The sequence below is a fragment of the Leopardus geoffroyi genome, chromosome C1, assembly GCF_018350155.1.
Source record: "Leopardus geoffroyi isolate Oge1 chromosome C1, O.geoffroyi_Oge1_pat1.0, whole genome shotgun sequence".
NCBI lineage: Eukaryota > Metazoa > Chordata > Mammalia > Carnivora > Felidae > Leopardus > Leopardus geoffroyi.
Window position 1 is genome coordinate 221515336 of NC_059328.1, and position 26714 is coordinate 221542049.

The 26714-nt window shown below is 51.6% G+C and overlaps 2 protein-coding genes and 1 pseudogene across 8 annotated transcripts in view; 2 read left to right on the forward strand and 1 right to left on the reverse strand.

The window, feature by feature from the left end:
- The window catches only part of PASK (PAS domain containing serine/threonine kinase), a 41860-nt gene extending 37578 nt beyond the window's left edge, over positions 1-4282 (reverse strand). For 3 of the 4 annotated variants that reach the window (XR_006713278.1, XM_045481996.1, XM_045481994.1), the window contains exons 1-2: positions 3356-3658; positions 2830-2910 (exon numbers count right to left, since the gene is read on the reverse strand). The gene's annotated coding sequence lies outside the window, so the exon portion shown is untranslated. Of the gene's footprint in view, positions 1-2829; positions 2911-3355; positions 3659-4195 lie in introns of those variants that run through there. The other variant, XM_045481995.1, reaches the window with a different exon arrangement.
- PPP1R7 (protein phosphatase 1 regulatory subunit 7) overlaps positions 3552-26714 on the forward strand; it is a 29913-nt gene continuing 6750 nt past the window's right edge. Inside the window, exons 1-10 of one of the 4 annotated variants that reach the window (XM_045482000.1) lie at positions 4298-4462; positions 7276-7416; positions 11526-11581; positions 12190-12255; positions 12795-12925; positions 13284-13446; positions 15258-15374; positions 16214-16318; positions 19496-19582; positions 20320-20346. In XM_045482000.1, the coding sequence (XP_045337956.1) occupies positions 4411-4462; positions 7276-7416; positions 11526-11581; positions 12190-12255; positions 12795-12925; positions 13284-13446; positions 15258-15374; positions 16214-16318; positions 19496-19582; positions 20320-20331 (930 nt within the window). In that variant the 5' untranslated portion in view covers positions 4298-4410 and the 3' untranslated portion in view covers positions 20332-20346. Of the gene's footprint in view, positions 4463-6848; positions 6867-7275; positions 7417-11525; positions 11582-12189; positions 12256-12794; positions 12926-13283; positions 13447-15257; positions 15375-16213; positions 16319-19495; positions 19583-20319; positions 20347-26714 lie in introns of those variants that run through there. The other 3 variants (XM_045481999.1, XM_045481998.1, XM_045482001.1) reach the window with 3 other exon arrangements.
- On the forward strand, positions 9375-10299 carry LOC123599778 (annotated as a pseudogene).

Here is a 26714-nt window from a genome sequence, read left to right on the forward strand (position 1 = left end):
AATAGAAAGCTTGAACAGACCCATAACCAGCGAAGAAATTGAATCAGTCATCAAAAATCTCCCAACAAATAAGAGTCCAGGACCAGATGGCTTCCCAGGGGAGTTCTACCAGACGTTTAAAGCAGAGATAATACCTACCCTTCTCAAGCTATTCCAAAAAATAGAAAGGGAAGGAAAACTTCCAGACTCATTCTATGAAGCCTGTATTACTTTGATTCCTAAACCAGACAGAGACCCGTTAAAAAAAGAGAACTACAGGCCAGTATCCCTGATGAATATGGATGCAAAAATTCTCAATAAGATACTAGCAAATCGAATTCAACAGCATATAAAAAGAATTATTCACCATGATCAAGTGGGATTCATTCCTGGGATGCAGGGCTGGTTCAACATTAGCAAATCAATCAATGTGATACATCACATTAATAAAAGAAAAGAACCATATGATCCTGTCAATCGATGCAGAAAAGGCATTTGACAAAATTCAGCAACTTTTCTTAATAAAAACCCTCGAGAAAGTCGGGATAGAAGGAACATACTTAAACATCATAAAAGCCATTTATGAAAAGCCCACAGCTAACATCATCCTCAGTGGGGAAAAACTGAGAGCTTTTTCCCTGAGATCAGGAACACGACAGGGATGTCCACTCTCACCGCTGTTGTTTAACAGTGTTGGAAGTTCTAGCATCAGCAATCAAACAACAAAAGGAAATCAAAGGCATCAAAATTGGCAAAGATGAAATCAAGCTTTCACTTTTTGCAGATGACATGATATTATACATGGAAAATCCGATAGACTCCACCAAAAGTCTGCTAGAACTGATACATGAATTTAGCAAAGTCGCAGGATACAAAATCAATGTACAGATATCAGTTGCATTCTTATACACTAATAATGAAGTAACAGAAAGACAAATAAAGAAACTGATCCCATTCATAATTGCACCAAGAAGCATAAAATACCTAGGGATAAATCTAACCAAAGATGTAAAAGATCTGTATGCTGAAAACTATAGAAAGCTTATGAAGGAAATTGAAGAAGATATAAAGAAATGGAAAAACATTCCATGCTCATGGATTGGAAGAATAAATATTGTCAAAATGTCAATACTACCCAAAGCTATCTACACATTCAATGCAATCCCAATCAAAATTGTACCAGCATTCTTCTCGAAACTAGAACAAGCAATCCTAAAATTGATATGGAACCACAAAAGGCCCCTAATAGCCAAAGTAATTTTGAAGAAGAAGACCAAAGCAGGAGGCATCACAATCCCAGACTTTAGCCTCTACTACAAAGCTGTAATCATCAAGACAGCATGGTGTTGCCACAAAAACAGACACATAGACCAATGGAATAGAATAGAAACCCCAGAACTAGACCCACAAACGTATGGCCAACTAATCTTTGACAAAGCAGGAAAGAACATCCAATGGAAAAAAGACAGTCTCTTTAACAAATGGTGCTGGGAGAACTGGACAGCAACATGCAGAAGATTGAAGCTAGACCACTTTCTCACACCATTCACAAAAATATGTTCAAAATGGATAAAGGACCTGAATGTGAGACAGGAAACCATCAAAACCCTGGAAGAGAAAGCAGGAAAAGACCTCTCTGACCTCAGCCGTAGCAATTTCTTACTTGACACATCCCCAAAGGCAAGGGAATTAAAAGCAAAAATGAACTACTGGGACCTTATGAAGATAAAAAGCTTCTGCACAGCAAAGGAAACAACCAACAAAACTAAAAGACAACCAACGGAATGGGAAAAGATATTTGCAAATGACATATCGGACAAAGGGCTAGTATCCAAAATCTATAAAGAGCTCACCAAACTCCACACTCGAAAAACAAATAACCCAGTGAAGAAATGGGCAGAAAACATGAATAGACACTTCTTTAAAGAAGACATCCGGATGGCCAACAGGCACACGAAAAGATGCTCAATGTCGCTCCTCATCAGGGAAATACAAATCAAAACCACACTCAGATATCACCTCACGCCTGACAGAGTGGCCAAAATGAACAAATCAGGAGACTATAGATGCTGGAGAGGATGTGGAGAAACGGGAACCCTCTTTCACTGTTGGTGGGAATGCAAACTGGTACAGCCACTCTGGAAAACAGTGTGGAGTTTCCTCAAAAAATTAAAAATAGACCTACCCTATGACCCAGCAATAGCACTGCTAGGAATTTACCCAAGGGATACAGGAGTACTGATGCATAGGGGCACTTGTACCCCAATGTTTATAGCAGCACTCTCAACAATAGCCAAATTATGGAAAGAGCCTAAATGTCCATCAACTGATGAATGGATAAAGAAGTTGTGGTTTATATACACAATGGAGTACTGCGTGGCAATGAGAAAGAATGAAATATGGCCATTTGTAGCAACGTGGATGGAACTGGAGAGTGTCATGCTAAGTGAAATAAGCCATACAGAGAAAGACAGATACCATATGTTTTCACTCTTATGTGGATCCTGAGAAACTTAACAGAAACCCATGGGGGAGGGGAAGGAAAAAAAAAAAAAAAGAGGTTAGAGTGGGAGAGAGCCAAAGCATAAGAGACTCTTAAAAACTGAGAACAAACTGAGGGTGGATGGGGGGTGGGAGGGAGGGGAGGGTGGGTGATGGGTATTGAGGAGGGCACCTTTTGGGACGAGCACTGGGTGTTGTATGGAAACCAATTTGACAATAAATTTCATATATTGAAAAAAAATAAAGTTGCATCCGTAAAGTGAAAAAATAAAAAAAAAAAAATGAAACAAAGCAGTGGCAGAAAGATGGAGACAGGAACACACAGACAAAACTTGGCACAGAACTGACCTAGATACACTGGGTGATGAGCACGGAAGGAAAGGCATCAAGACGGCATCCCAAGTTTCCCGCTCAGGCCGCTGCCATGCTCTGGGAGAAGAAAAGCCGGTGAAGACAAGGTTCGGGATAAAGCCAGGTTTGTATGCGACACCCAAATGGAGATGGGGGAAGCAGTGGGCGTTCATGCCACAAATACCCGCTGGCAGGCACCGTTCTCGACGCTGGAGAGCAGCCGAGAGCAGGAGGCGGCCCCTGTTCTCCCGGACTCGCCATCCAGAAGGGGGAACAGGCAACACGAGGTAAACAAAACACTCGCGGCCAACTCCGGGGTGGACGGCGCGCCGGTGGGGTTAGGCCCCGGCCGGGTCCCAGGGCCCTAGGGCCCCAGGGCGCCGCAAACGGCGGCAAGGCGGCAGCGGGCCACCACCAGCCGCAGCCACGCGAAGGGGACGCAGGGCTCGGGTGCGGCTCGTCCACGGGCCGCGCCAGGAGCCAGCGGGTCGCGGGCCGGCTCTCTCCAGGGCAGGCATCTCACCTGGGGCCTGCCAGGGTCTCCCAGCCAAGTTCGCTTCACCCGCCGGGAAGGAGCGCATCCTCGCCTCCGGCCCCACCGGCCAATCGCAGAACGACTCGTGCCGATTGACAGGCCCTACGAACCAACCACGAGTGCTTGTGGGCGGGACTCGGCGAGCAGGCGCGGGGAAGCCGGCGCTAACGGTTGCTAGGGACGCACCGGACTCCCTTTACGGCGCCTCGGAGGAGCCAAAAAAGACGGCGCCTCCGCCCGCGGGGTCTGACCGACACCGTTTCCTCGGGTCTCCGAATCCGGAAGGGTGAGCAGTGCGCAGCTCGCCTCTCTGCGGCTTCGGAGGTGGGGGGCGCGGGGGGGATCCCTCACGGGCCACGCACGCCCGAGGGGCCGAGGGACCGAGGGACCGACAGAGGCTGCGGCTCACAGTGGGCTGGGTCGACGTCCTGGACCCCCGAGAGGCTGTCCCCGCACCTGCGGGTGGAGCTGGCCCCGGTGCTCGGGCCCCGGCCCCTGGCCTCGGCTCCGACTCCGGCACGAGAGCGGGCGCCCTGCGCTGAGCGTTAACTGGAGGCCATCCCTTCACACGGACTAAATCCGCGCGGCGACATCGGGACAAAGTTGGCCACTGTACAGACGCAACCTCTGAGCCCCGGAGGGGCCGGCACGCCCTCGACTGGCCCGCACTTTGCAGCCCCACGCAGAGACCCTCGATGAGCCCCAAGCATTTCCCAGATTCTTCTCTCCGCTCGCCTGCAGCCACGGCTCCGTGCATGAGGCCCCGACCGCCCCTGTCTTCTTCCCCGCTCCTCGCCTCCAGAAGCCTCCGGTGCGCTCTCAGATTACCTGTCCCTGGGAAGTGAGGCTGGCTACTCCTGGGGCTGAGGCCCGCATGGCCTCGCGAGTGGACTACAACTCCCATGAGGCGCGGAGGCTGCGCCGGCGCGTCGGGGGTTCAAACGGGGGGTGGGATTCCATTGGCTGAGCAGCGCTGAGTCGGGAGCCCTGATTGGCTGAGGGGCCTGAGGCGACAGATTCCGGAAAGGGGAAGAGCAGCCAACATGGCGGCGGAACGCGGCGCGGGCCAGCAACAGTCGCAGGAGATGATGGAGGGTGAGTGGCTTTGTGGGGCGGCGGCCCAAGGGCCCCGCGGGAGGGGAGGCAGCGGCCCGCGCCGGTCCTGCCTGAGAAAAACGGGACTTCCCGCCTCTAGCCGTGGCCTGGGCCCCGCCGCGCGCCCTGACAGCTGCCAGCCGGCTCCGCGGGGCAGGGGCGGCCCGGGACCCCGGGACCCCGGGCCGAGACTGCGGCAGTCAGGAAGGCGCTGGCGGCCAGGAGGCGCCGGACCCACGGCCGGTGGGAGGGGAGAGCGGCGGCGCAGTAGAGTGGGTGGGGACTGACGACGCGGTGGTTCGACAGCCCCGGCGTCCACCAGCTGGCGGGAGCCTCGTACCGAACCTCTCTCTGAGCCTGGCCCATGGGGTCGGTCCCTTGGGCAGCTACCTGGAAAAGTAAGGCGCATGGCCCCATGGGACCTGCCCCAGTTGGCTCGTGGGTGAACGTGGTGGAGGTGAAGAGTCCTCTCTTAAGCAAATGTGTTGTGGGGAACGGGTGACAAGGAGCCGAGAGGTTGAGTTCTGCAGAGGGGATGCCTGGTTCAAAAACTATTCTAGTTCCAAAAAGACTAAATTCAACTCTTTAGCTTTGTTGAAAAAAATCACATGCATATTGTGTGTGCATATATTTATATACACACAGCAGTTGGAGAGTCAGTCATGTTTTCCTAGTGCTAATATGCTTTGGGCTCTGCTGGTTTGGAGGGGAAGTGGGGATGAGGTCAGAGCTCCAGAAGAGCAGCTACTGTCTGATGTGTAAACTACTAGGTAAGAAGGGAGGCGGGGTGGGAAGAGGAGCTGGCCTGTTTGGAGTGATGGCTGCCCAGCCAAAGCCACCTCTGAGCTGAGCCTTGACAGATAACTACAAATCACCAGGTTGGGGAAAGATCAAAGATCATTTCAGGAGAGAGAAAGACAAAGGCAACGAGCTGTGAAAAGAATGCGGTCTGCCTGGAAGAAAATTTGACCAAGAATAACAGTCCTGTTGGAGGAGGGTGGCAAGAGAGGGTCATGGTGGACCTTGGTGAAGGGTCTTGGATCCTTTAAAGCAAGAAAGTGCCTCTTCCTGTCTGCTCTCCTCGACTCCCCGCGTCCCAGTCTACTCCTTCCTCTTCAACTGTTTCCATGTCTTGGTAAAAGGAAAATACAAAACCTAGGTGATCCTCTCTCTCCCACTCCCAGCCATCCAATTAATCAGTTCTGGTGACTCTATATCCTTAATATCTCTTAAGTCTTCAGTACCTCTTCCGTTCCCTCTGCCAAGACTTTGAACCACCCCATTTCCCAGTGTCCCAAAGTCACCTTATATTCTGATCTACTGTCCCATGCTCCAGACCCTCTGCTGCCTTCAGGATAGAGTCCCAGGTTTCATCAGCTAGGTCCCTGCCACCCTGGTCTCAGCCACGCCACCCCATCTCCCAGTAGAACTTGCTCGCCCTTCGCCATGACCACAGAGTGCCCTGTGCCTGGTGATCACTAGTTTACTTAGTGTTGACTGCGTGTCACACACATGCTGACAGCTGCTTTTGTGCCCTTTCAACTTTAGCCCTGACAGCGCCTCTGGTAAATGGGTCCTAAACTAGCCTTCTACAGATGAGGAGAGTGAGGCTGGAAAAGGAGAGAGCCTGCCAACGCCATGTCTCTAAGGGCAAATTGAAATCTCAGCTGGAGCCAGAAACATTCCAGAAACTTGGAGTCAAAGATCAGATTTGGATTTTAGAATCAAATCAGATTCTCTGGCAATGCAGAATGGATTCGACAGAGCCAGAAAAGCCACCGAGAGACCAGTCGGGAGGCCTGGCAGTTGCCAGGGTGGGGAAGAAGGAATGGATTTGGAGGTTTGGGAGGTGGATTTCGTAAGGACTTGGTTTTATCCAGCAGTCCTTTCCTGGGTACTGTTTTCCTAGGCCCAGGAGGAGACAGAAAGGAGAAGTAGAACTCCTGTCCTCAAAGAGCACACCCCTCTGTGGATAAGCCGTAGGCGGGAAAGAAAATGCTTTCAGTATGGTTGATAACTCCCAGTAATTCATTAGTGTCTCAGCTCTTCCAGATTCCAAGACAGGTCGTGGAAAATGTTAGGAGAAAGGAAAATGATGTGACAGTCTCCCCAAAGAATTTTTATCAGTCTGCTATACTTAGTCATTGCCTTATTTATTAATTCAAAAAATATTTATTTACCAGCCTTTCAAAACTCTCGGCTGGTATCACTGTGTGCTGGTGTTTGGCATCAGTGACCTCTCTGTGGGGCACTTGGCACTACTGGCTGTCTTCTCCTTTGTCATTACAGCCCCCCCCCACTCCCGCCCACAGTCTGATTTGAGTTAGTCTTGATTTCTTTCAGAACGTGGGCCTGTGACGGGGCTGGTTTTCTTGGCCAAATGGATAGTGGAGCGTGGATGAAGGTATGTGGTGGGAGGGTCACACGGTCCCCTGTACACGGATGTCCAGGCTGAAAGTGAGCCGCGCAGGAGGTACTTCATTGCGTCGCTGTCAGTACGTTCGGTCACAAATGACCCAGGGCCTTCAGAACACCTGGTAATTCTTCAGTCTTCTCGAGGGCAGGAACAGTATGTTACTCATCTCCGGACCCCTGTGTCCTCCCTGCTCTGCCTTCCCCCACTCAAGTTGTCCCCACCTCTGTGCGCTGCAGGTGGCGCCCAAGAAATGGAATACAGGTGTTTGTTGAACTGAATTCAACGAACGATTCTGAATGAAGTCTTTTTGAGTTACAACTGGATATCAGTCTATTCTGTGTTCTTCAGAAAGTCACATAAAGTGGCTGTGAATTCTTACTGATGTGTGTGCATTCAGTTGACAGGCGAGTCGAATCTGAAGAGTCTGGCGATGAAGAGGGGAAGAGGCAGAGCGGCGGTATAGTGGCAGACCTCAGCGAGCACAGCCTGAAGGACGGAGAGGAGCAGGGGGAGGAAGACCCAGAAGGTACCAGGCCGAGTTAAGAGCCTTTCACTCACTAAGGGCGGGAGGCGGGGTGGGTGCGGCCATGTTGCACGCGATCCACCCAACACCCACCCCACGGTGGGTGTTGGGGAGGCAAGGGCGGCGGGAGGACCGCTGTGCGAGAGGGGGTTCGTTTGGCGAGCTCTCGTTCCGCTGATGCAGCGTTGGAGGCCCTCTGGGGGCTGGGGGCCGTGTGCTCTGGGGGCGTGCGCCCTCTGTGGTACTCCCTTAGTGAGCTGACTTGTGGACGGCATCCGCAGGCAGGATGCATCTCTTTGGAATTGCACGGAAGGCAAACACGACTACTAATGTTACTGGTGCTAGCATGGCATCTGGAGCAGGATCAGAAAATCGCGTTATTAACCGTATATTCGGAAAGCGAGATGTGAAATAAATATTTTGGCTGATGATGCTTTCGTTTCCTATCGTAGTAACATACACTAATTTCAGAATAGCACTCTTAGTATTTTGGAGAAGTCGTTTGAGTCCTGCTTCACCATACTTCCAGGCAGGAATTGACTCCTAAGATACCTAGGTGTTTGAAAAATTGTCTTAGGTGGAAACTATCTCCATAGCCTCCTATTGTTTTAGTGATTAACAGCAACAAAATTAACTTACAGATGAGAAAAGTAAATTCTCAGTCCATAATGGGTGGTTTTTCACCCTACCAACCATGATCTTTGGTTAGAAAATAGATTTACATTGAAAAGAAGTGAGACAGGGGCGCCCGGGTGGCTCAGTCGGTTGAGCGTCCGACTTCGGCTCTGGTATGATCTCAGATCGTGAGTTCAAGCCCCGCATCGGGCTCTGTGCTGACAGCTCAGAGCCCGGAGCCTGCTTCGGATTCTGTGTCTCCCTTGCTCTCTGCCCCTTGCCTGTTCGCACCCTGTCGCTCTCTCCCAAGACTACGTAAGCATTAAAAAAAAAAAGAAGAAAAAAAGAAGTGAGACAGAGCATAGGAGCAGACAGAAAGATGTCCAAGGTATGTTATTAGGTGAGAGTAGCAAATTACAAAACAGTATGCACGTTACAATTTTATTGTTAAAAATATTAGTAATATGTAAGTTTTAACATACTTAACAGAGAAAACATATCAAGTTTCAGTTGAGGGTCTCCAAACAGCAGGTGTGAGAGGGTCTTGTACTTTCTGCGTTTTCTAGATTTATATACAATGTGTGGACTTCTAAGGTGTTAATAGTCATGTACTACCCTTATGATAAAAAGAAAACACAAATTTATAAGAAAACAAGGCTAATTTTTAAAATAACATTGTGCTCTGTGCCAGTGAGGATGATTGGTAACTATGGCAACCTAATTTTAAGGCAAAAGGAGATTACCATGAAAGTATCAGCCACGTTTACTTTGGAATGCCAGAGTCGATATTCTGGAAGTGATGTGGGTGGAATAAGTACACGGGAGTGATGGATGAGAGCTTTCGTCACTGTCTTAACTGAGTCACAGACGACCAAGAGAGTGGGAGCGTCGCCTGCTCTCGGCGTCTGAACACCTGGCGCTCGTGGAGAACCGGAGAGGCGGTGGGGCCCTGTCATGGGGCTTCTCTCCCTGGGTGGTGAGACCTGCTCCCTGTGGCCTGCCCAAGGGCTCGTGGTGACAGAGTAGAGGAGCTGGACTTGAGCGCAGCTTGTCAAACCCAGAGTTCCTTCCTCCAGACCGCTGGCTGATCAGAAGCGCTCTGGGAATATACATTTTTAGAAGTCCTTAAGAGAAACCAGGACTCACTCCCACTTGTATTTGTTTAAGTGCTAAGTTCAAATAAAACAAATTCAAACATGTCGACTGTTACCTTTCACTTATTTTCCCTAGCTTCTTTTTTTTTTTTTTTTTTTTCCCAAAAGATCAATAAATACATGGTACATTTAGGAAAACATTCTAGGCTGGCGACCGTTTCAGAGGTTAAGCTGATGTTCTGAGGGGCCTGCCCTATGTGCTGGATGGACAGGCAGAAGCGCTTTACGCTGTGTGAGCACCTGTCCTGAGGAGAGCCCGGGCCCGGTTTCCACCCACGGGCCCTGCTCCATTGTCTGCATCTGCCCTGGACTCTCCTGGCGCCCTGCTTTGGACACTGGGTGGCCTGGACACCTGCCTTCATTGCAGCTTCCTGAGTTCATGGACACTGCATTTGTGCTGCCTTGGGCTGAGGGGTAATTTGGCTATTTCTCTTGGTTTTGCCCAACTCCTTTTACTTCGTTCCTAGGTTGGTTGATATCCTCTAAAGTTACAGCAAATGACTCTGGCTCCACTTGCCCCCTGTGCTGCTGTCTTTTCTCACGTTCTGCTCTGCCACACCTGCACTGAGGTGACATACGCACCATCTCCCCCAGCAAGCGGGCTCGGCCTGCGGAGGACACCGCGAGGCTCTGCTTCGTCCTGCCCTCGGAGCACGCCACCGCTTTGACCGAGGGGTCTGCGTGGGCTGCGGGCTACGACCTACGACCTGTGCAGTGCCCGTGATTATACAGTACCACCTATGGAGAAAACCCTTGTGGAAACACTCTTGCTTCCGGGTGCCGTGGAAGGGTAGCTCGCCATTCTGGCTTAGCTGCGAAGCACTTCGTAGATGTAGAAGCTGGCGTCACGGGTGGAGATTATAGAGGAAACGTGGCTGTTGTACGATTTAATTTTGGCAAAGGAAAGTTCAAAGTCAAAAAGGGTGATTGGATTGCACGGCTCATTTGTGAATGGATTTTTTTGTCCAGACGTAGAGGAAGTTCAGGTTTTGGATGACTCTGAAAGGAGTTCAAGACGTTTGAGTTCTACTGGGAAGAATTAAAATTTGTGCTAAGAATAGGAAATGAAAAGACATTTTTTTTTTTTTACAGAGTTTTTGCTAAAAGTGAAAAAAAAACTCTAGTAAATGACAAACCATACTAAACGACATACTTTTGAACTGGCCGTTGTGGATTGGTGTGGAACAGGCACAGTTAGGAATCTGAACTCAGCCGGTGCCAGCTGGTGCTTACGCTGCTGGGTCCGGTCCGAGTGGCGTGCACCTCTCTGCTGCCTCCAGTCAAGGGGCCAGACTGAGCAGCAGACAGACCTCCGGCCTTGGTCCTTGGGAGGCCTGAGGGCTACAGCCGTGAGCCACCACAGAAGCCAGCACAGCTCCCCCACAGGGCAGAGGCGGCGGTAGGAGCCGGGCAGGACAGCACTGGGAACGACCAATTTGCGGGAGATCTGGGAGAGCGGAGGTTACACACTCCCACAGGAGTGTCACAGCCAGGCGGCCCAGTTTCTTCAACCAAAAATTGCAAGAGCAGAAAGGGACATTAGAGAAATGTCATCCAGTCACAATATATGCCCTTATTCAGATCCTAATAAAAGCAGACGGGGCGGGGGGGAGGGGAATGGGGGGAATCGTAAGACAATTGATGAAATCAAAGAACGACTGTTAACTTTTTTAAAGCATCGAATCCTTTCAGACACGCATGCTTCTGCAGTTCAGAGGAAATGAAGAGGGCTTCTTGGGGCTCTCCTCGGGCACCGGGGTGGGCTGGCCTTCTGCTGGGCTGGGCCCCCAGTGGGGGAAAAACGTGTTTCCCTTGTTAGGGCTCTCCGGTCCGTCTGTTGAGCTGTGCTCTGTTGTGTTTTCCTCTTGGCAGACAAGGGTTTAGAGACACCAGGCCACTTTCCAAAGCAATAAAAGGCACATCCTAGCACATCTGACATGCCCAGCATGATCCATATTCAGATGGTCTGACATGTGGCCACAGACGAGAAAGGAAAGGTCAGGGAAGAGCAGGCTGCTGCCAGCTGTGCAGTTCTGGGCAGCCACCACCCCCACCCCCGTGCCCCCGCCACCGTCCTCCCTGCAAGCAGCTTCAGACTACATTTCCTTCCCTGGCAAGTTCACTGGCACAGATGGAAATTTGGAGACTTTTGCCAGTCACCTAATTCAGGAAAGTCAGAATGCTTGAATGGTGACCATTATCAGAACTGGTGTTAAGCCGGCCACACCATCCAGGGCCCCCGCACCACCCATTGGCGTCTCCTCTGCACTGATTGAGCTCTGTGAGCCAGGCAGCCTGAGTCCCAGCTCCATTGACATTCGGGCTCTGAATGGGCTTTTTTCCTTATTTTTTCAGAAGGACAAGAGCTGCCCGTGGATATGGAAACCATTAACCTGGACAGAGATGCAGAGGTAATGCCACCTGCTGGAGCCAGCCTCAGGGGGCATGGTGACGGACCACTCTGGCCGTCAGGGTATCTTCTATGGAGGTGCTGGATTAGTAAGTGATCACCCTAGGCGAGGTCGTCTGAGTCCCCTTGGTTGGGTCAGATTCTTTCTATCCTTGTTTTTAATACCCGTGACTGAAACCCATTTCTGTGTGACCAGAGGGCTGGGCAGCAGACGAAACGCCCTTGGCTCCTAAATGCCACCAGTGGGTCAGGTGATGACTTTGTAAGTCGGGGTCCTGGCCATCCCGGCATCTGAAACACTCTGAGCGTCAACAGCTCAGTGTGCAGGAGACCGCCAGGGAGGGCAGACTCACTGGCTGCCCTCGGCAGCTCACAGCTCCTGCCCACGGGGCTGCTGCGGGGTGAGAGAGGGGCTTTGCGTACTGCTCATTGTTTTGTAAAACTGCTGAGGAATGTCTCACAGTGCTCCTGCATGTTGCTGTGGCCGGTCCGCTGCAGGCTCACCAGCCCTTCCTTGCCCGCCCCTCTGCCCGCCAGGCCGGCCTCCTTTGGTCCTAGTCCAGGACACGGGTCTTCAGGCAGCTGAGCTGGATTTCTTCTTCGTTTCAGGACGTTGATCTGAACCACTACCGCATTGGGAAAATCGAGGGATTTGAGGTGCTGAAGAAAGTAAAGGTATGAGGGGCTCTGTCCTTTGTCTCCTGGGGACACACGCACCCCGGAGCCTGTCCTACCCAAGGGACACAGGCACGTGCATCACTGAGACTCGGTTCTGCAGAAGGGGCTAGCCTCTGTCCAGAGCTGACATCAACACTTGTATCCTAAGCGTGGCCGGGTTTACAGAGGCCGATGGGCTCTTCCTGATGCCTGGCAGTGGTCCAGGGCAGGGCCTGCCTGCCGTTCAGCACACCCCAGCCTGTGTAGTCCTCAGCTCATTTCAGTTAAGTTTGTTCAAATTCAAGCCCTCCAGAGGCTGGCCAATGCAATCCCTGGCCAACGACCCCCTCACCGAGGAGGTGCACTCCATGCGGGGCCTGCCTCCAGCCTCCCTTTGGGTATCTGCCCATCCTCTCCAAGGTGGGCACATTTCTAGAAAACAACAGAAGGATGAAAACCGCATTCCCTGTCCCACGGAAGGTTTGTCCTTTAACACAGTTGGCACTTCCTCGTGACCTCCCTGCTGCCTATGTCACCTGTCCTTTTTCATCCCTCAGAGTCTCTGCCTCCGTCAAAATTTAATTAAATGCATTGAAAATCTGGAGGAGTTACAGAGTCTTCGAGAGCTGGACCTTTATGACAACCAAATCAAGAAGATTGAGAATCTGGAGGCGCTAACACAGTTGGAGTGAGTCATGAGTCCAGGGGACAGCTGAGGGGCCTGTCCAGTCTCCCCAGAACTGCCCTGGGCCCCACGCTCAGTCCTGGAGGGCCACCTTTGCCACAGGGTCCCACCCAGCGCCTGTCTCCATGGGTGGCGTTGGCTTGCCCACAGTCCCAACCTGCAGGTTAAACCTTTGATTGCGGACTCCAGGCCGGTCCATCTAGGGGCCGGCGCGATTGCTGCCGTCGGGGCGCCTGGAGAGTCGGGGTGGGCCGCTGGGTGGTGCCTGGCCCACTGGGTGGGGCGGTGCCTTTAGGTTGGTTGCATTCAGAGCTCTATTCCACCTGTTCTTATTAAAAAATTAACGCTTTGCTTGTCCCAGGATTCTAGATATTTCTTTTAATCTGCTGAGGAACATTGAAGGAGTCGACAAGCTGACACGACTGAAGAAGCTCTTCCTGGTTAACAACAAAATCAGTAAAATCGAGAACATAAGCAGCTTACACCAGCTGCAGATGCTGGAGCTGGGGTCCAACCGCATCCGGGTAGGTGTGGGGTGCGGCTGGCGGTGGCAGTTCCGAGATGTGTGTTTGGCTGTGGGTTTCATATCATATGATTTTATTTTCCAGGAGAAAAGTGCCAACTGCAGGTCAGTGTTCACAAGAGCGTGCGCTCACGCCACTCGGTCTGGCCCTTCTGTGCGTGTCTCTCACTTGCTCTGCATCCAGGTCACGACCTAACCTTAGCAAAGCGTCCCTGTGACGTTCTGCCCCAGGTGAACGGGTCAGCCCCAGACACTTTGCTTTTGAGTTGCTGAGGCTGTGTTCTTTGGTGCGCCTCTCTGAGGTGACAGTGCCCCAAGCACAGCAGAGTGGTGGCTTGCAGTGACCTGAGCACACGGGGGCCATAGGAGGCACGTTGCACCTTCGGGTGCTTGGCCGGCCCATCCTCCCTGGACAGCCGCGTACCAGCGGAACACGCCCCGTGGCAGCCTAGCATCGCGCCATTTACCGGGCCCTGACCTCTGGGAACACTGGGCAGCGCAGGCAGGAGACGCTTTGGGAAAACGGTCTGGGGTCCCTTACCCACCTGACTCATGGGTGCTGGGCACTGCCCGTGGTGGGAGCCACAGATGGGGTCACAGAAGGACTGACCTGGCGGTGGGGGGGGGGGGGGGGGGGCCTGCCAGCAGAGAAGGGGAAGGGTCACCAGGACGTGATGAGGGTACCTGCCCGCAGAAGACCCCTCCGTGCTCACCCCACATCCCAGTGAAGCCATGCCACCGAGCCCGGGGCTTCCCACTGGCCTCGTTGAGCAACCAAGAGCCGGTGTTTCCAGGCACTTCTTCACCTGCCTCTGTGCTGGGAGTAGCCCTGTGCCTGGCTCTGTGTCTACGGCACACCGTGATCCATCCCACTTGGCCCCGGAGAGCTGGGCAGGATGCAAACCAAGGAGGGCCTCTTGTGACGGTTGTTAGCAGGGACATGGCCCACATATCAGAGCACCATGTTTAAAACCAAAGAGTGGCCCAGACGTCAGCCCTTGATATCAAGTATATCTCTGTAGAATGTTTGTAGGCAGCACGGTGGCCCAGGAGCCAGGAGCAGCTGGCAGGATCCTCCTGCTCCGTGCAGGCAGGAGCAGCCAAGGATCCATCCCCCTGGATCCTCCCCCCTCATAAGCACCCCCTAAGCCCCCCAAGTCCCGCTGTGAGGTGCAAGGGGGGATGCGGTCTGCACCCACTGCTCATTCAGTGTCTCCGGGAAAAGCTGGCAGTGAACTCAGGAGGAGGGAAACCGGTCCAGGCAGTCAGTGCTTGCTAGAATGCCTGCTCTCCGCAGGGCCCTGGAATTTACAGTGAATAGAGGAGCACAGGATGCTGGCAAGGGGGGAGGGTTGTGGAAACTGAGGCAGGGGACAGAAAGCCATGGAACAGAGGCACCTGCTCTCAGGAATCCTGGGTGGCATCCCAAGGTCAGAGCTGCTTCTGGGGAGACCTAAGCTCTTGGAATGCATCGTAAGGAACCCTACGTGGGATGACAATAACCTATCGACTCAACTTCAGCGCTGAGAGGGACTTGAGAAATGTCCTCATCTGTGGGTTTCAAACTGTGTCCCCTGACCTTGAGCTCTGGGGGTGGGGGGCACCCAGGAGACAAGGCCTTGGACTAGCCACCTTTTCGCATTCTGTACTTTCCAGTGAGACTTCATGGGAGAATTTCCCGAGTGGATAAGTAAATTGCCCATGTCCCAGGGCTCAAGTCCAGATAGCTGTATCTCCTCTCCCGGCACCTTTCCCTCTCCAGTCTCGCTGGTCAGTCACACAGTGCTAACTGCTTCTCTGTCTTTTTCGTAGGCAATTGAAAATATTGACACGTTAACCAGTTTGGAGAGTTTGTTTTTGGGGAAGAACAAGATCACTAAACTTCAGAACCTGGACGCACTTACCAACCTGACGGTCCTCAGTATGCAGGTACTGACCCACCTTTGCTCCCATCTGGCCAAGCCCCGGCCGGCGCACCGCTGCCGAACAGCCTTCACCTTTGTCTGCCACCGCGTCCGGGATCGACGCCACTTTTACCACCAGTGAGCAACCGAAATGTTAGGTTTCAGAGACTTAGACGTACGTGTGTGTTATATGCACACACAGCTAAAAGTTCCCTCCCTGGGCGGTCTCTAGCCAAGGGGGCTTCTTGAGAAGGCTGCGTGTGCATGCTCTCAAGCCTCCTGGAGTGTCGGGCTCAGTGGTGGGAGCACTCCTTGCACACCCGCACAGAGAGCACAGCCCTGGGAGGGACTGGCAAGCACGCCCAGGTTCAGGTTCAGGCTGCCTCTTCTGCTGGAAGCGAATGAGTGGAACCGGACCCTCGAGGTGAGGTGCAGGAGGGCGTTCTGGCTGCGGCAGGTCCACCAAAACCACCTGTGCCTTTTGTGAAGCAGACATTCTGCAGACTCTTAAAAAAAGAGGGCCTTGTACTTGAATTTGAGTTACAGTATGTCCTGAAAGAAATGAGAAGTGATTTATTTTAAAGCGTTCGGTATATTTGACATTTTTGAATTACTGAATTAACTGGGGTAGGCCTTCCCCGGGCACACCTAAAAGAGTGAATTCCTCGCCTAAAAGCCCCCAGCCTTCACACACGCATTCTAGCCAGTGCAACAGCCTCGAAGTTTTGATCTCTTTCTCTATGTGAGTTCCCACCCAGCGCGCTTAAAGTGTCAGCTCCTCAAGAGGAGAGCCCTCCTTTCCTAAAAGCCGTTTTTTCCATACCCTCCGTGCTATCCTGATGGTTGTTGCTCTCCCTGTCACAGAGCAACCGGCTGACCAAGATGGAAGGTCTGCAGAGCCTGGTGAACCTTCGAGAGCTGTACCTGAGCCACAATGGCATCGAGGTCATCGAGGGCCTGGAGAACAATGTAAGACATCCGCTGGTCCGGGGCGGTATGGGCATGGGGACCGGGCAGCCGCCAGCCTAGGCCTGGTCGGAAGAAGACTCGCTGCCTCGAGGGGCTCGTGGTAGAGACCTTCCCAAGTCTGAAAACAGAGAGCTCCGTCTTCACACTAGCACGTGCATAAAACATACACAGTGCTCCCCCTCCCCTTGGGGGAGCACGGAGCTGGCGCTGCGTGCCGCGCGCACCATCCAGTCACCAGCGGCACCGCAGCCATTTGGGAAGAATTTTGGAACACAGACCCCGCGCGTTCCTAGGTGCCCCGTGCTGCAGAGGGCTGGCAGGTGCTGGCTGCCATCTCTCCCCCTCCATTCTGGCCGCCGTACTCCGTGGCAGCAGCCTTTTGGCACACGGGGGCCACGGGGGCCTCCAGGTCTCAGCTGCTCTGAGCTGAGCTCCTGCGCGTTTCCTGCTCCTCCCTGCTTTTCACCAGCCCTCGTGAGGCTAGGGAGGGCCTGTCCGCCTCCCACGGACGGCCCCGTTCTCACTCAGCACAGGACAGCCTTAGATGCGCTGAGCGGGGAGGCGGGCCAGCGCTGGCCCCGGCCCTTTTCAGCTGCCTGCGGGCAAGCCTGCTTTTCCTTACTGCGATACTCAAGACAAATAAAATACTTTTTCTCATTCAGTTTTACTGAGCTTTTTTTTTTTCTGTTTTATTTTTAGCAAAGGTAACCATATTGGTCACTTTTGTTACCGTAAACACAGCGTTTCAATCTTAGTAAAGGCTCCGTTGGCCTCAGCCCCTGGGCCTGGTCACCGTTAGTAACGTCTTAGAGGGAACGCCACATTCTGAATTTCCTTTTACCAAATTTTAGACAAGGCAGAATGGGCCTCTGGTAACTTTAGTTGTCTTCCTCCGCCTTGCAGTCAAATTCAGAGTTTACCAACCTGGCGTGTAAACCGGCTGTACACTCAGGCAGCGCAGGGTGGTAGCTGGAGGCCCGGTTCTGAGACATGGGACTGTGTGCGGAGGCCATGGCGTCAGAGCTGGCAGGGTATGCCGACCCCGCGCGATGACCAGCTTGCGGGGCCCGCGATCGTGGAGAACTGGGGGTCTCCCCAACTCCCAGATCTCCCCAGGGTAGGGGAAGTGTGTCTGCAACAGGGCCGACAGAGTGGCAGGTCCCTGGGCCAGCAGGAGAGAAGCTAGAGCTTAGAATTTTACCAGCAGGAGTGGGCACTGTGGTCAGGGTTGAACTCCAGATCATTCTTGGGCCTCTGCAACAAAACAGAAAAAAAAAAAACGGTTGTGGTTTTGAAGGTAATTATGTAATTAGAATATTTATCAAGGTCCAGTGTGACAGTCTGCTCCAGCTTCGTTCAGTTGGAGGTCAAATACTCGTCTGTATTTCCTCTCTCAGTTTATCTGGAAGTTATTTTTGTTGTGGCAAGTAAAGAATTGAGGGTATGTTTTTCCCAAATGGCAAATCCCCCGTCCCAGCACCACAGACGCCTTGCCCAGCATTCGGGCGCTCCCCGACCTCTGTGTCTGCTCCTGGGTGCTGGGTTTTCGGGCGCTGGCGACCTCTCACCCGCTGCTCTCTGGCGCCGTGACCGCGGCACTGTGTGTGGCCCCATGTGCTGTGCTCGCTCCCACCCTGCCCGGTTCCTCTCTTTATTTTTTTATTTTTTTAAGTAGCTCTCACCGGTTTGCTTTTGGATGAGCTTTCAAAACACTGTCCAGCTCCCCAGAAAAAACAAGACAGTGTCGAGCACATAACTGAGTCCCTGCGCCAGTGCTGTGCACCGTGACGCCCCTGGTGCTACGCCCTTGGACGCGGCCCGCGCCGTCATCGGCCTGTCGTGTGTCTCCTCGTGGGCACCCCGTGACACCGAGCACTGCAGGATGGGGTCAGAGGGCCAGAGACCACCGCCGTGGCGGACCCGGCCCTCTTCTGCCGAGTTCTCCTAAGTCCCCGCTTGCTGCGGTCCCACCAACCGCCCCCCAGCTCCCATAGGCAGGGGCCTCCTGGCACACTGCAGTCGCGTGGCAGTCTGAGCACACACGACGTGCCCAACACAAGCTACTCAGAGGAGCTGCTCATCTGCGTGCCCGTGCCCAGCTTGCATGTGACCTGACGTGGCACCATGTAGCTTCCTGGAAACTGACTGGCCAGTGCTCTTACTGGGTGACGTGGGTGCGGGATGGGCGGCGGGCCCTCGAGGAATCCGAGACCAGGACCAGAGCGCTTCTGAGTCAGCACCGCCGCTGGCTGGGGGCTTCTGTGTGTGTTCGTGGATTTCTTTTTATTTTATTGAGACGGTTTTTAACCTTCCCTTAAAACTTGGGAGGACCAGGACTCGGAATCCCATGAATACAGTAGAAAATGTAGGAAGGAATCCACAGTGAGAAATGGGCAGACAAGAAGGGAATGGACTTCTTTGGGCGGCTGTGAACCAACTTCTAAATGTTTCCTTTTTGATTTTAGAAAAACTTCGCCAACTGGTTTGATTCAACATACTTCAGCAAGCGGCGGGAGCTTTAACAGACTTCGTTTTTACTACAATGCTATTCAACTCTGTTAAATCTTTAAACCCTGAACTTTAAAAAAATATTACTCAGGCTTAGCTCATATGTGTTAGAAAAACCGTATCTGCTGGGCATTCTTAGGATAGGGGATTGTGGGGTACACGCTAAAGCAGATGTTGTTGAAAACAAAAATACCGTTCTGAGGACTCCTTTTGATATATCGTGCGTGTCCTCAACAGAAACTAAATAGATGTTGCTACAGTGGTTACCCCTTCTTCGGGGTCCACACCAGATGCCCCCGTGCAGCCTCCCGGAGCCCCAGGCCTCCCCTGCTTCTAGGGAGGTGTCACTCTGCTCTTCCTAGGACTACACAGCCCACTGGGACACCGATCCTTGTAGACGGGGGTCTGGGAGCCTGTGGCGGAGACTGTCAGATGCCAGTGTTAACGGGGGCTCTGCCGAGGTGGCGGTGGGGGTCTGTGTGCGAGTAGAACGGGTGGGCCGCAGGGAGTGGCAGGTGACCCCGTCCTGTTAGCCTGCCCCTGTTCCTTGAGGGTAGGGAGGGCGGCTCGCCCCACGGCCGTGAGCACGGCGCCCGACAGCATGTGTGTGGTCACACGGTCATTATTGAACTGAGGTAATCCAGGAACAATCTTATTTCCTTATTTTAGAACAAACTCACGATGTTGGACATTGCATCAAACAGAATCAAAAAGATTGAAAACGTCAGCCATCTGACAGAGCTGCAGGAATTCTGGGTAAGTGGAATGACCGCCGGGATTGGTTCTGCCTCCGCTGAAGTGGCGCCACCGAGCGTAGCACTGAGTGCGTGCGGAGCGCCAGCCCCGGGCGCCTCCTACGCCGTGAGGTGGGGGGCGCTGTCGCAGAGTTTACTCTTGGCCGTGTGCGCCGGCGTCACCCAGGAGCGGAACTCGGGCCCCACGTCATCACAGACGCGGGCTGTAGCGGCATCCGCGTTCTCACAGATTCTGGGGATCGCAGCGCACAAGAAGATGTGAGAGGCCCGGGTCTGTAGGGTGAGAGTTGCCTGTGACCGAGAGCTTTCCAGACCCGTCCCGGGAGCTAGTGCGTTCAGAGCAGATAGACCGCAGCAGCACAGGAGAAGCCGGAAGGCTCTCTGCACTCCGTCCTCCCGGGCTCTGCCTCGTGTTTTCCGAGGCGAACAGGTGTGGGCTGGGGAGTGGTACCCCAGAGCCGGGAGGAAGAGGTAGGAAGAGAAGCAGCACGTCGCAGGTCCTAACTTCTTGACTCCTCTAAAGCGTTGCACGACGGTCACCGAGCTGAGGGCCACAGTGTCGGGATTCTGTGGCGTGCTCTCCTGATGTGTGTGCGCTGCCTGGCCCCGGGCTGGGAGCCCGTGCACGGATCGTGGCACACGTTTCACCCTGAGATCCTTTGAAGCGAGCGTTGTCCTGGGCGTGCTCAGCTGACCAGGCTGTGCGTAGAGTCTGAGACATGACTCTTCCTTCCATAGCCGTGCTGCTGACCCTGCTTACGTCATCGTAAAAACTCCTCCAAGTGTCCCGACAACACAGGTAGCCTGCTGTGAAAACGACCTTTGCCCCTTACCGATAGCGCTGGGTCTTGGGTCGTGTCAGGTTGTGGTGCCAGAGCAAATCTGGGGAGACCAGAACCAGAAGTAGAAAGGTGGGAAAAGGGTGTCAGGCTGGAGGCACCGGTGAGCTGCCACGAGCCTGGTGGGTCTAGCGTGCAGCCCACCCCCGAAGGAAGGTGAGGCTGCGGATAGGCTGGTTGGATCAGAGCAAAGAGTTTTGGCTCTGGAGAGGCGGGGGGAACCACACAGAGAAACCAAACAACCAAATGAGTCCAGTGGCAGGGGACCTGGGTGACAGGGAAAGGGCTCCTGGCAGAACATTTCAGGAGGTTTGGGAAACCAGCTGATACCGAAGCAGTGTTTCTGGAATGTGTGATTGCTTCTACATGCCCTGCCAAGGGACAGGAGCATGGGACATGGGGTGCTGAGACCACAGGTAGAGGCCAGCTGGGCACCCTGGCCATCGGGAAGGCAGGCAGGCAGGCCGGCACTTGCTGGAAGGTGGATAGTGCCCTGCCCTGTAACACACAAAGCAGATGAAGACAGTCAAATGAGGCAGAGCCTACAGTGCTTGGTGGTGTCCAGACTGCTTCCCCTTCTGATCTGCTGATCATAGCAACCCTGCGAAGCAGGCGGTATTATGCCATTTTACCACTGAGGAATTGCATTTCAGGAAGGGAGGGTGCAAACTGGGAGCTCTCACACTCTTCTGTGCTCCTATCACATGTAGGGTTTGCTTAGCTATGAGCTGGTCTCTGAGAGAGAAATAGGAAGCCAGGCTTAATAAAATTTTAATCACCCAAATCCTATGTGTATTGATGTTCTGCTTGTCCTGCCAGTTACTGAGGAAAGATGTTGGAATATCCCAAACACGACCGTGGGTTTGCTTTGTCCGTTCAGTTCACCAGCTTTTGCTCCTTGTATCTTTAAGGTTTTTATTGGTTGCATACACATTTAGGATTATAGCGTCTTCTTGAGGCATTGTCTTTTCATCATATGGAATGTCCCTTTTCCGCGCTGCCCTCTTTGTTCTTGTCCTGAATTCTACCTCTCCGTGTTAATCTGGCCGTTCTATCTTTCTCCTGTTACTGTTTCCATGGGTATCTTTCTCCATCCATTTACTCAACCTCTGTCTTCATGATAGGTAAAATATGTCTCTCGTAGACACCACATCGGTTTTGCTTTTTTATCCAGTCTGACCATCTCTGCCTTTTAAGGGCAGTATTTACCCTGCTCATGTTTACTACAATTACATTCACTTACACTTTGTGCAATGGTTGGGTTTAGGTCTGCCATCTTGCTATTCGGTTTTTATTGGTCCCATATGTTCTTTGTTCCTTTTTTTCTCTTTTCTTGCCTTCTTTTTGGATTAGAAAAACATTATTTTTGGTAGTCTATTTTGTTTTCACTATTGACGTGATTTGCTTATATCTGTATGCTGTATTTTAGGAATCACAAAATATATTTTCAATTTATCACAGTCTGCCTTCAAATGATATATCACGTCACAAATAATGTAAGTCCCTTACAGGAGTATGCTTCCATTCCTCTCCAACAGCTGACATTGCCCTGTGTTTTACTTTTCATAGATTTAAGCCCCGTGACATGTTGCTGTATCACTTATCTTTTAAGGAAATTTAATAACAAAATCCACTTCTTTTACCATTTCTGGCATTTTTTAATTATTTTATGTGGTTTCCATTGTGCCATTTCCCTTCCACCTGAAGAATTTTAATAATTTTTTATTGTGCAGCCTGTTGTAAACCAATTGTTTCAGCTTTGATTTGTCTGGAAAAGTCTCTTTATTTTGCTTTCATTTTTGAAGTATGGGATTACAGCTCTACAATTCTAGTTTGCCAGTTTGGGGGGTTTGTCTACAGCACTTCATACGTGTTCCATCATGCTCCAGCCTGCACTGTTCCTGATGAGAAATTGTGAGTCATTCTCGCCCCTTCTGTGTGACATGTCTCTCTCCCTCCAGCTGCTTTTTTTTTTATATATAATTTTTTTAATGTTTATTTTTGAGAGAGAGAGACAGCATGAGTGGGGGAGGGGCAGAGAGAGAGAGGGAGACACAGAATCCGAAGCAGTCTTCAGGCTCCAAGCTGTCAGCACAGAGCCCGACGCGGGGCTTGAACCCACGAACCATGAGATCATAACCTGAGCTGAAGTCGGATGTTCAACCGACTGAGCCCCCCAGGCACCCCTGTCTCCCTCCAGCTGCTTATTTATGTTCTATCGTCACTTCTGTTTCTTGCAACGTGAAGGTCACGTGCTGTTGAGCTTTTGGGATCTGTGAATTTATAGTTTTCAAAATCAGATGCAGCAAACTTCTGAAAATAATTTCCTCCAAAATTTATTCTGCTCCCCTTCCCCCAGTTTCTTCCTAAAACTCCAATTATGCATATGTTGTCCAGTGCTTGGTCACTGGGTCACTGGCTTTTATGTTGTGTGCTTGCGTTTGTATGATTTCTGTTCCTATGTCTGTAAGGTCATGATCGTCTGCAATGTTCATATGCTGTTAAGCTCTTGGAGTCAGTTTTTTAGCTCAGATGTTGTATTTTTCAACTCTAAAAAAAAGTTTTGTTCTCTTTTTATAGATTCTGTTTCTCTCCTTAATGTTTGTGTTTCCCTTGAAGCCTTCCTTTTTCACATGGCTAGTAATTTTTGTATTAGATGCTGGCCATTAGGATGTTAAGTTATTGGGGCACCTGGCTGGCTCAGTCAGTAGAGCATGCAATTCTTGGTCTCAGGGCTGTGAGTTCAAGCCCCACACTAGGTATAGAGATTACTTAAAAATAAAATCTTTTTTTTAAAAAGATGTGAAGTTATTGACTCTGGATTTTTTTTTTTTTTTTTTTTTGCTTTCCTTTAAAGTGTATCGGCCTATATATCTGGCAGACAGTGAACCTGATCCTTTTGAGGCTCACTTTCAGCTTTATCAGCGTGAATCTACGAAGCCTGTCCTCTAAGGCTACTCTGCTCTGTTTCTAGGCTATGACCCTTCTTGGGTCTCTAGTGAATGCCCTGGGCATTTAACGAGGTCTCTGCCTCTGGTTGGTGACGGCGCAAACATGTCCTTTCCGTGCATGAGCTCTGGCCTTGCCCAGTTCATTGCTTCTGGCGCCTCGTGGCTTCTATGCTGTGGCCAGTCCTGTAATTTCACGCCACCATCCACACTCAGTTGTCAGTCCAAGATTCAAGGGGACACTGGGTGCCCTTCTGGAGCTTTTTTCCTATACAGCTCACTCCTCTCCAGAAATCCCAGCTGCCTCTGCCTTCCCAAACCAGATTCACTGTCTCAACTCACTGTGGCCTCCAGGCTCTACTTGGGTTCCCCTGTGGTCCACAGCGTGCCTGCAGACAGAAGGCCAGATGCACACAGAGCTCACCTCCCTTGTTTCCCTGCTCTCTGGAGTCACTGTCCCGTGTCACCTGTTGTCCAGTGTATGCAAACAGCAGTTTCATGTTACTTGTCCTGTCTTCCAGTTTACAACAGAAAAGTGGTCCCGCTCCAGTCCTTCCCTCGCTTGAAGTGGAGGTCCTGTGACTTCATGTAATTTTTCACTTTTCTCTCTCACTCCTCCACGGCACACCGTGAGCTTCGCGGGGCAGAGGAGTCTCTCTGTTTTGCTCAGTGTTGCCTCACCAACCCCTAGAACAGTGCCTGGCACACGCTCGGTTGAATGAGAGGCAGGAATTTAGGAGAGGAAGCTTGGGTAGCTGGGTGGAGACCAGCTGTGGATAACATTGAAAATGACCCCGTGCAGGTACGTGAGCTGAGGGTTACTGTATTAAAAACGGCTCCTAGAGGGGCGCCATTTGAAAACGGGAGGTGGGGAACAGAGCACGAATAGGCATGTCGCAGAATAAGAAGTAACAGTTGCTCGTAGGTACATAAAGCATTTCCTACTTACTAATTTTTGGAATACACTGAAACAGTGAGATGTGGTGTTTTGATGGTCAGGTTGACAAAGCCTTTGCTAGAATGAGGCGTGCGTTGTGGCGAGCACTCCCTTGGGCGCCGGCAGGACTCTGGTTGACACGTGTTCTGTGGGGCATTCAGAGCCTTGGAACTTTCACATCTAAGACCTAACAAAATGATGAGAAAGTCAAAGATTATGTACAAAAATACATAGACATCAGGATTTGGGTTTGTTGGTTTTTTTTTTTTACAGTGGAAATAGCTTTGTTGTATTTTCTAACGATAAAAGTATTTCTGTTCGTTGTAAAAAAGAAAAAGATCAGATTACACAGAAGAACGAGAAATCTGTTTTTTCCTTGGTTTTCAGCGTTTAGTGTCAGTTTAGAAAAGGTCATAAACCCAAAACTTATAAAAACAATTGTCCAGATTTTCTTCTGAAACTTTAAATTTGTATCATTCATATGTTCTCTCCAACTTAGGGAATAATAAATTATGATATGGCCACACGATGAAATATGCTACTATAAAGCAAGGCTTTCAAATGACGTTTGTAAAGGGGATTTAATTACAGGAAAATGCTCATAATGTTGATGGGAAAAAAGGAAGGTGCCAAGTATTTGGGGGCAGATCCGGGTGTTGGTGAACTCGGTACACGTGGACGCTCGCGCACAGAGAAAGGCCAGAGGAACGTGTGTAGAAACGAGAAGCCCTGCTCTCTGGATTGCACACATACAGCGGTTTCCTTTTTCTCTTTCTACTCTGCGGTTCCTCCAAGTTTTCCATGGTGAGCACGTATGTCTCTCGCGATTGAAAACCAAAGCATGGAACAGTACATTCGAAGAGAAGCAGAGGTGAAGCTGACGCCAGTGCCTCCCGCCAAGATAGGCTCTGTGGCTCCCAGAGAAGGCCGAAGAAGACAGAACAGAACACTAACAGCGGTCTTCCTTTTGTGGCGAGACCGTGCGTGATTTTTATCTTTTTCTTTTCCTCCCTTGCTGTATTTCCCACTCCTCGGCAATGAACATTTTTATCCTGGGAAGAAAAAGAGAAGGAGGTGTATTTCCACGCATGCTTGTCAGCAGGGGCCGAGCAGGTGAGCCACACGGCTGCCTTGTGTGCTCCATACTAGCAGGAGTGCAGGGGCCAGTGGAGGCCAGCGGAGGCCGAGACCCTTCTCCTGCTGCCCCATGGGTGACTGAGGCCACGTGAGCAGACCTGGCAGGTCGCGGCAGGGTGAGAAAGAAGAGAGTGAATTCCAAATGAAACATCGATGGTGAGTCAGCAGAAACTGGTCAGCAGCTGAGGGAAAGGCGAAGGTCACGGGCAGGGAGATGTGTGGGGCCGAGCAAGAAGGCAGCAGTTGAGCTGGGAGCTGTCTAGACAGCCTCCCCTTCACCAGATCGTCCCGGCTCCCAGAAGTCGGTGTGGACGAGCCCAGATACGTAGCGTGCTGCGCAGAAGTTAGTGCGTGCGTGTGTAAAGTGTATAAATAAGAGCGGGTACACGTGTCCCTCCTTTCCGCAGAGAGAAACCCCAGAAGCATCAACCTGCAGAAACGGTCGCCCGTGGGGCCCAAGGGGAAGGCGGAGGGTGTAACAGCAGACCGTGTCTTCTCCAAACACATCATTTTGCAGAGTTTTGGTTTTTGAAAATGCTTTATGCGTTTTTTTAAACATTTTTAATTTACAATTCTAAGTGGACTGAAACAAACGAGTCGATATTTCAAATTCCTACAATAACGACACAGAAGACAGTGACGCAGGAAAGACTTCCCTGACCATATGGCCTTTGGGAGCTGCATCCTAAGCACAGAAAGAACTCCTAAAGGATCTTGAATGCCCCTTGGTGGTTTTATTAGTGATAATATTGTTGTTATGATTTTGAAACTATTTTAAACATGTTACAGGATAAATATACTAACGTGAGTAGGATCCTTCCGAATACTCCACATACAAGAAAATGGGCACAAATACAAAGTCACACTAGTGTGGCCTGTCTTGTTGGATTTGGATCTGGGGCCAGGTTTAGGCATGGAGGAAGGGCTGTCAGTCTTCCCATCTCGCACAAACAGCTATCACGTGGGCAGGCATAGGGAGTAGCTGTTTCCAGGCCATGGGCTCAGGGCGACCACCGTGTCCACACCGCAGCCCACAGCCAAGGGTGCTCGCCACACACAGGTGGGCCCAGACTCAGCTGCGGTTTCCCCAAGCAAAGGAAGCAGAAATCGGAGCTTGGGCTCCCGGGGCTGAAATTTTCAGGGCAGGCTTGCAGTGGGGCGATGGCCACACGGAGACAAAGCCAGAGAAGTCAGCCTGAGGATCCCTCAGCCGAAGAATAAGCTGCACATGGGCAGCAGGCCTGGCAGAGGACAGCTGAGGACGTCAGGCTG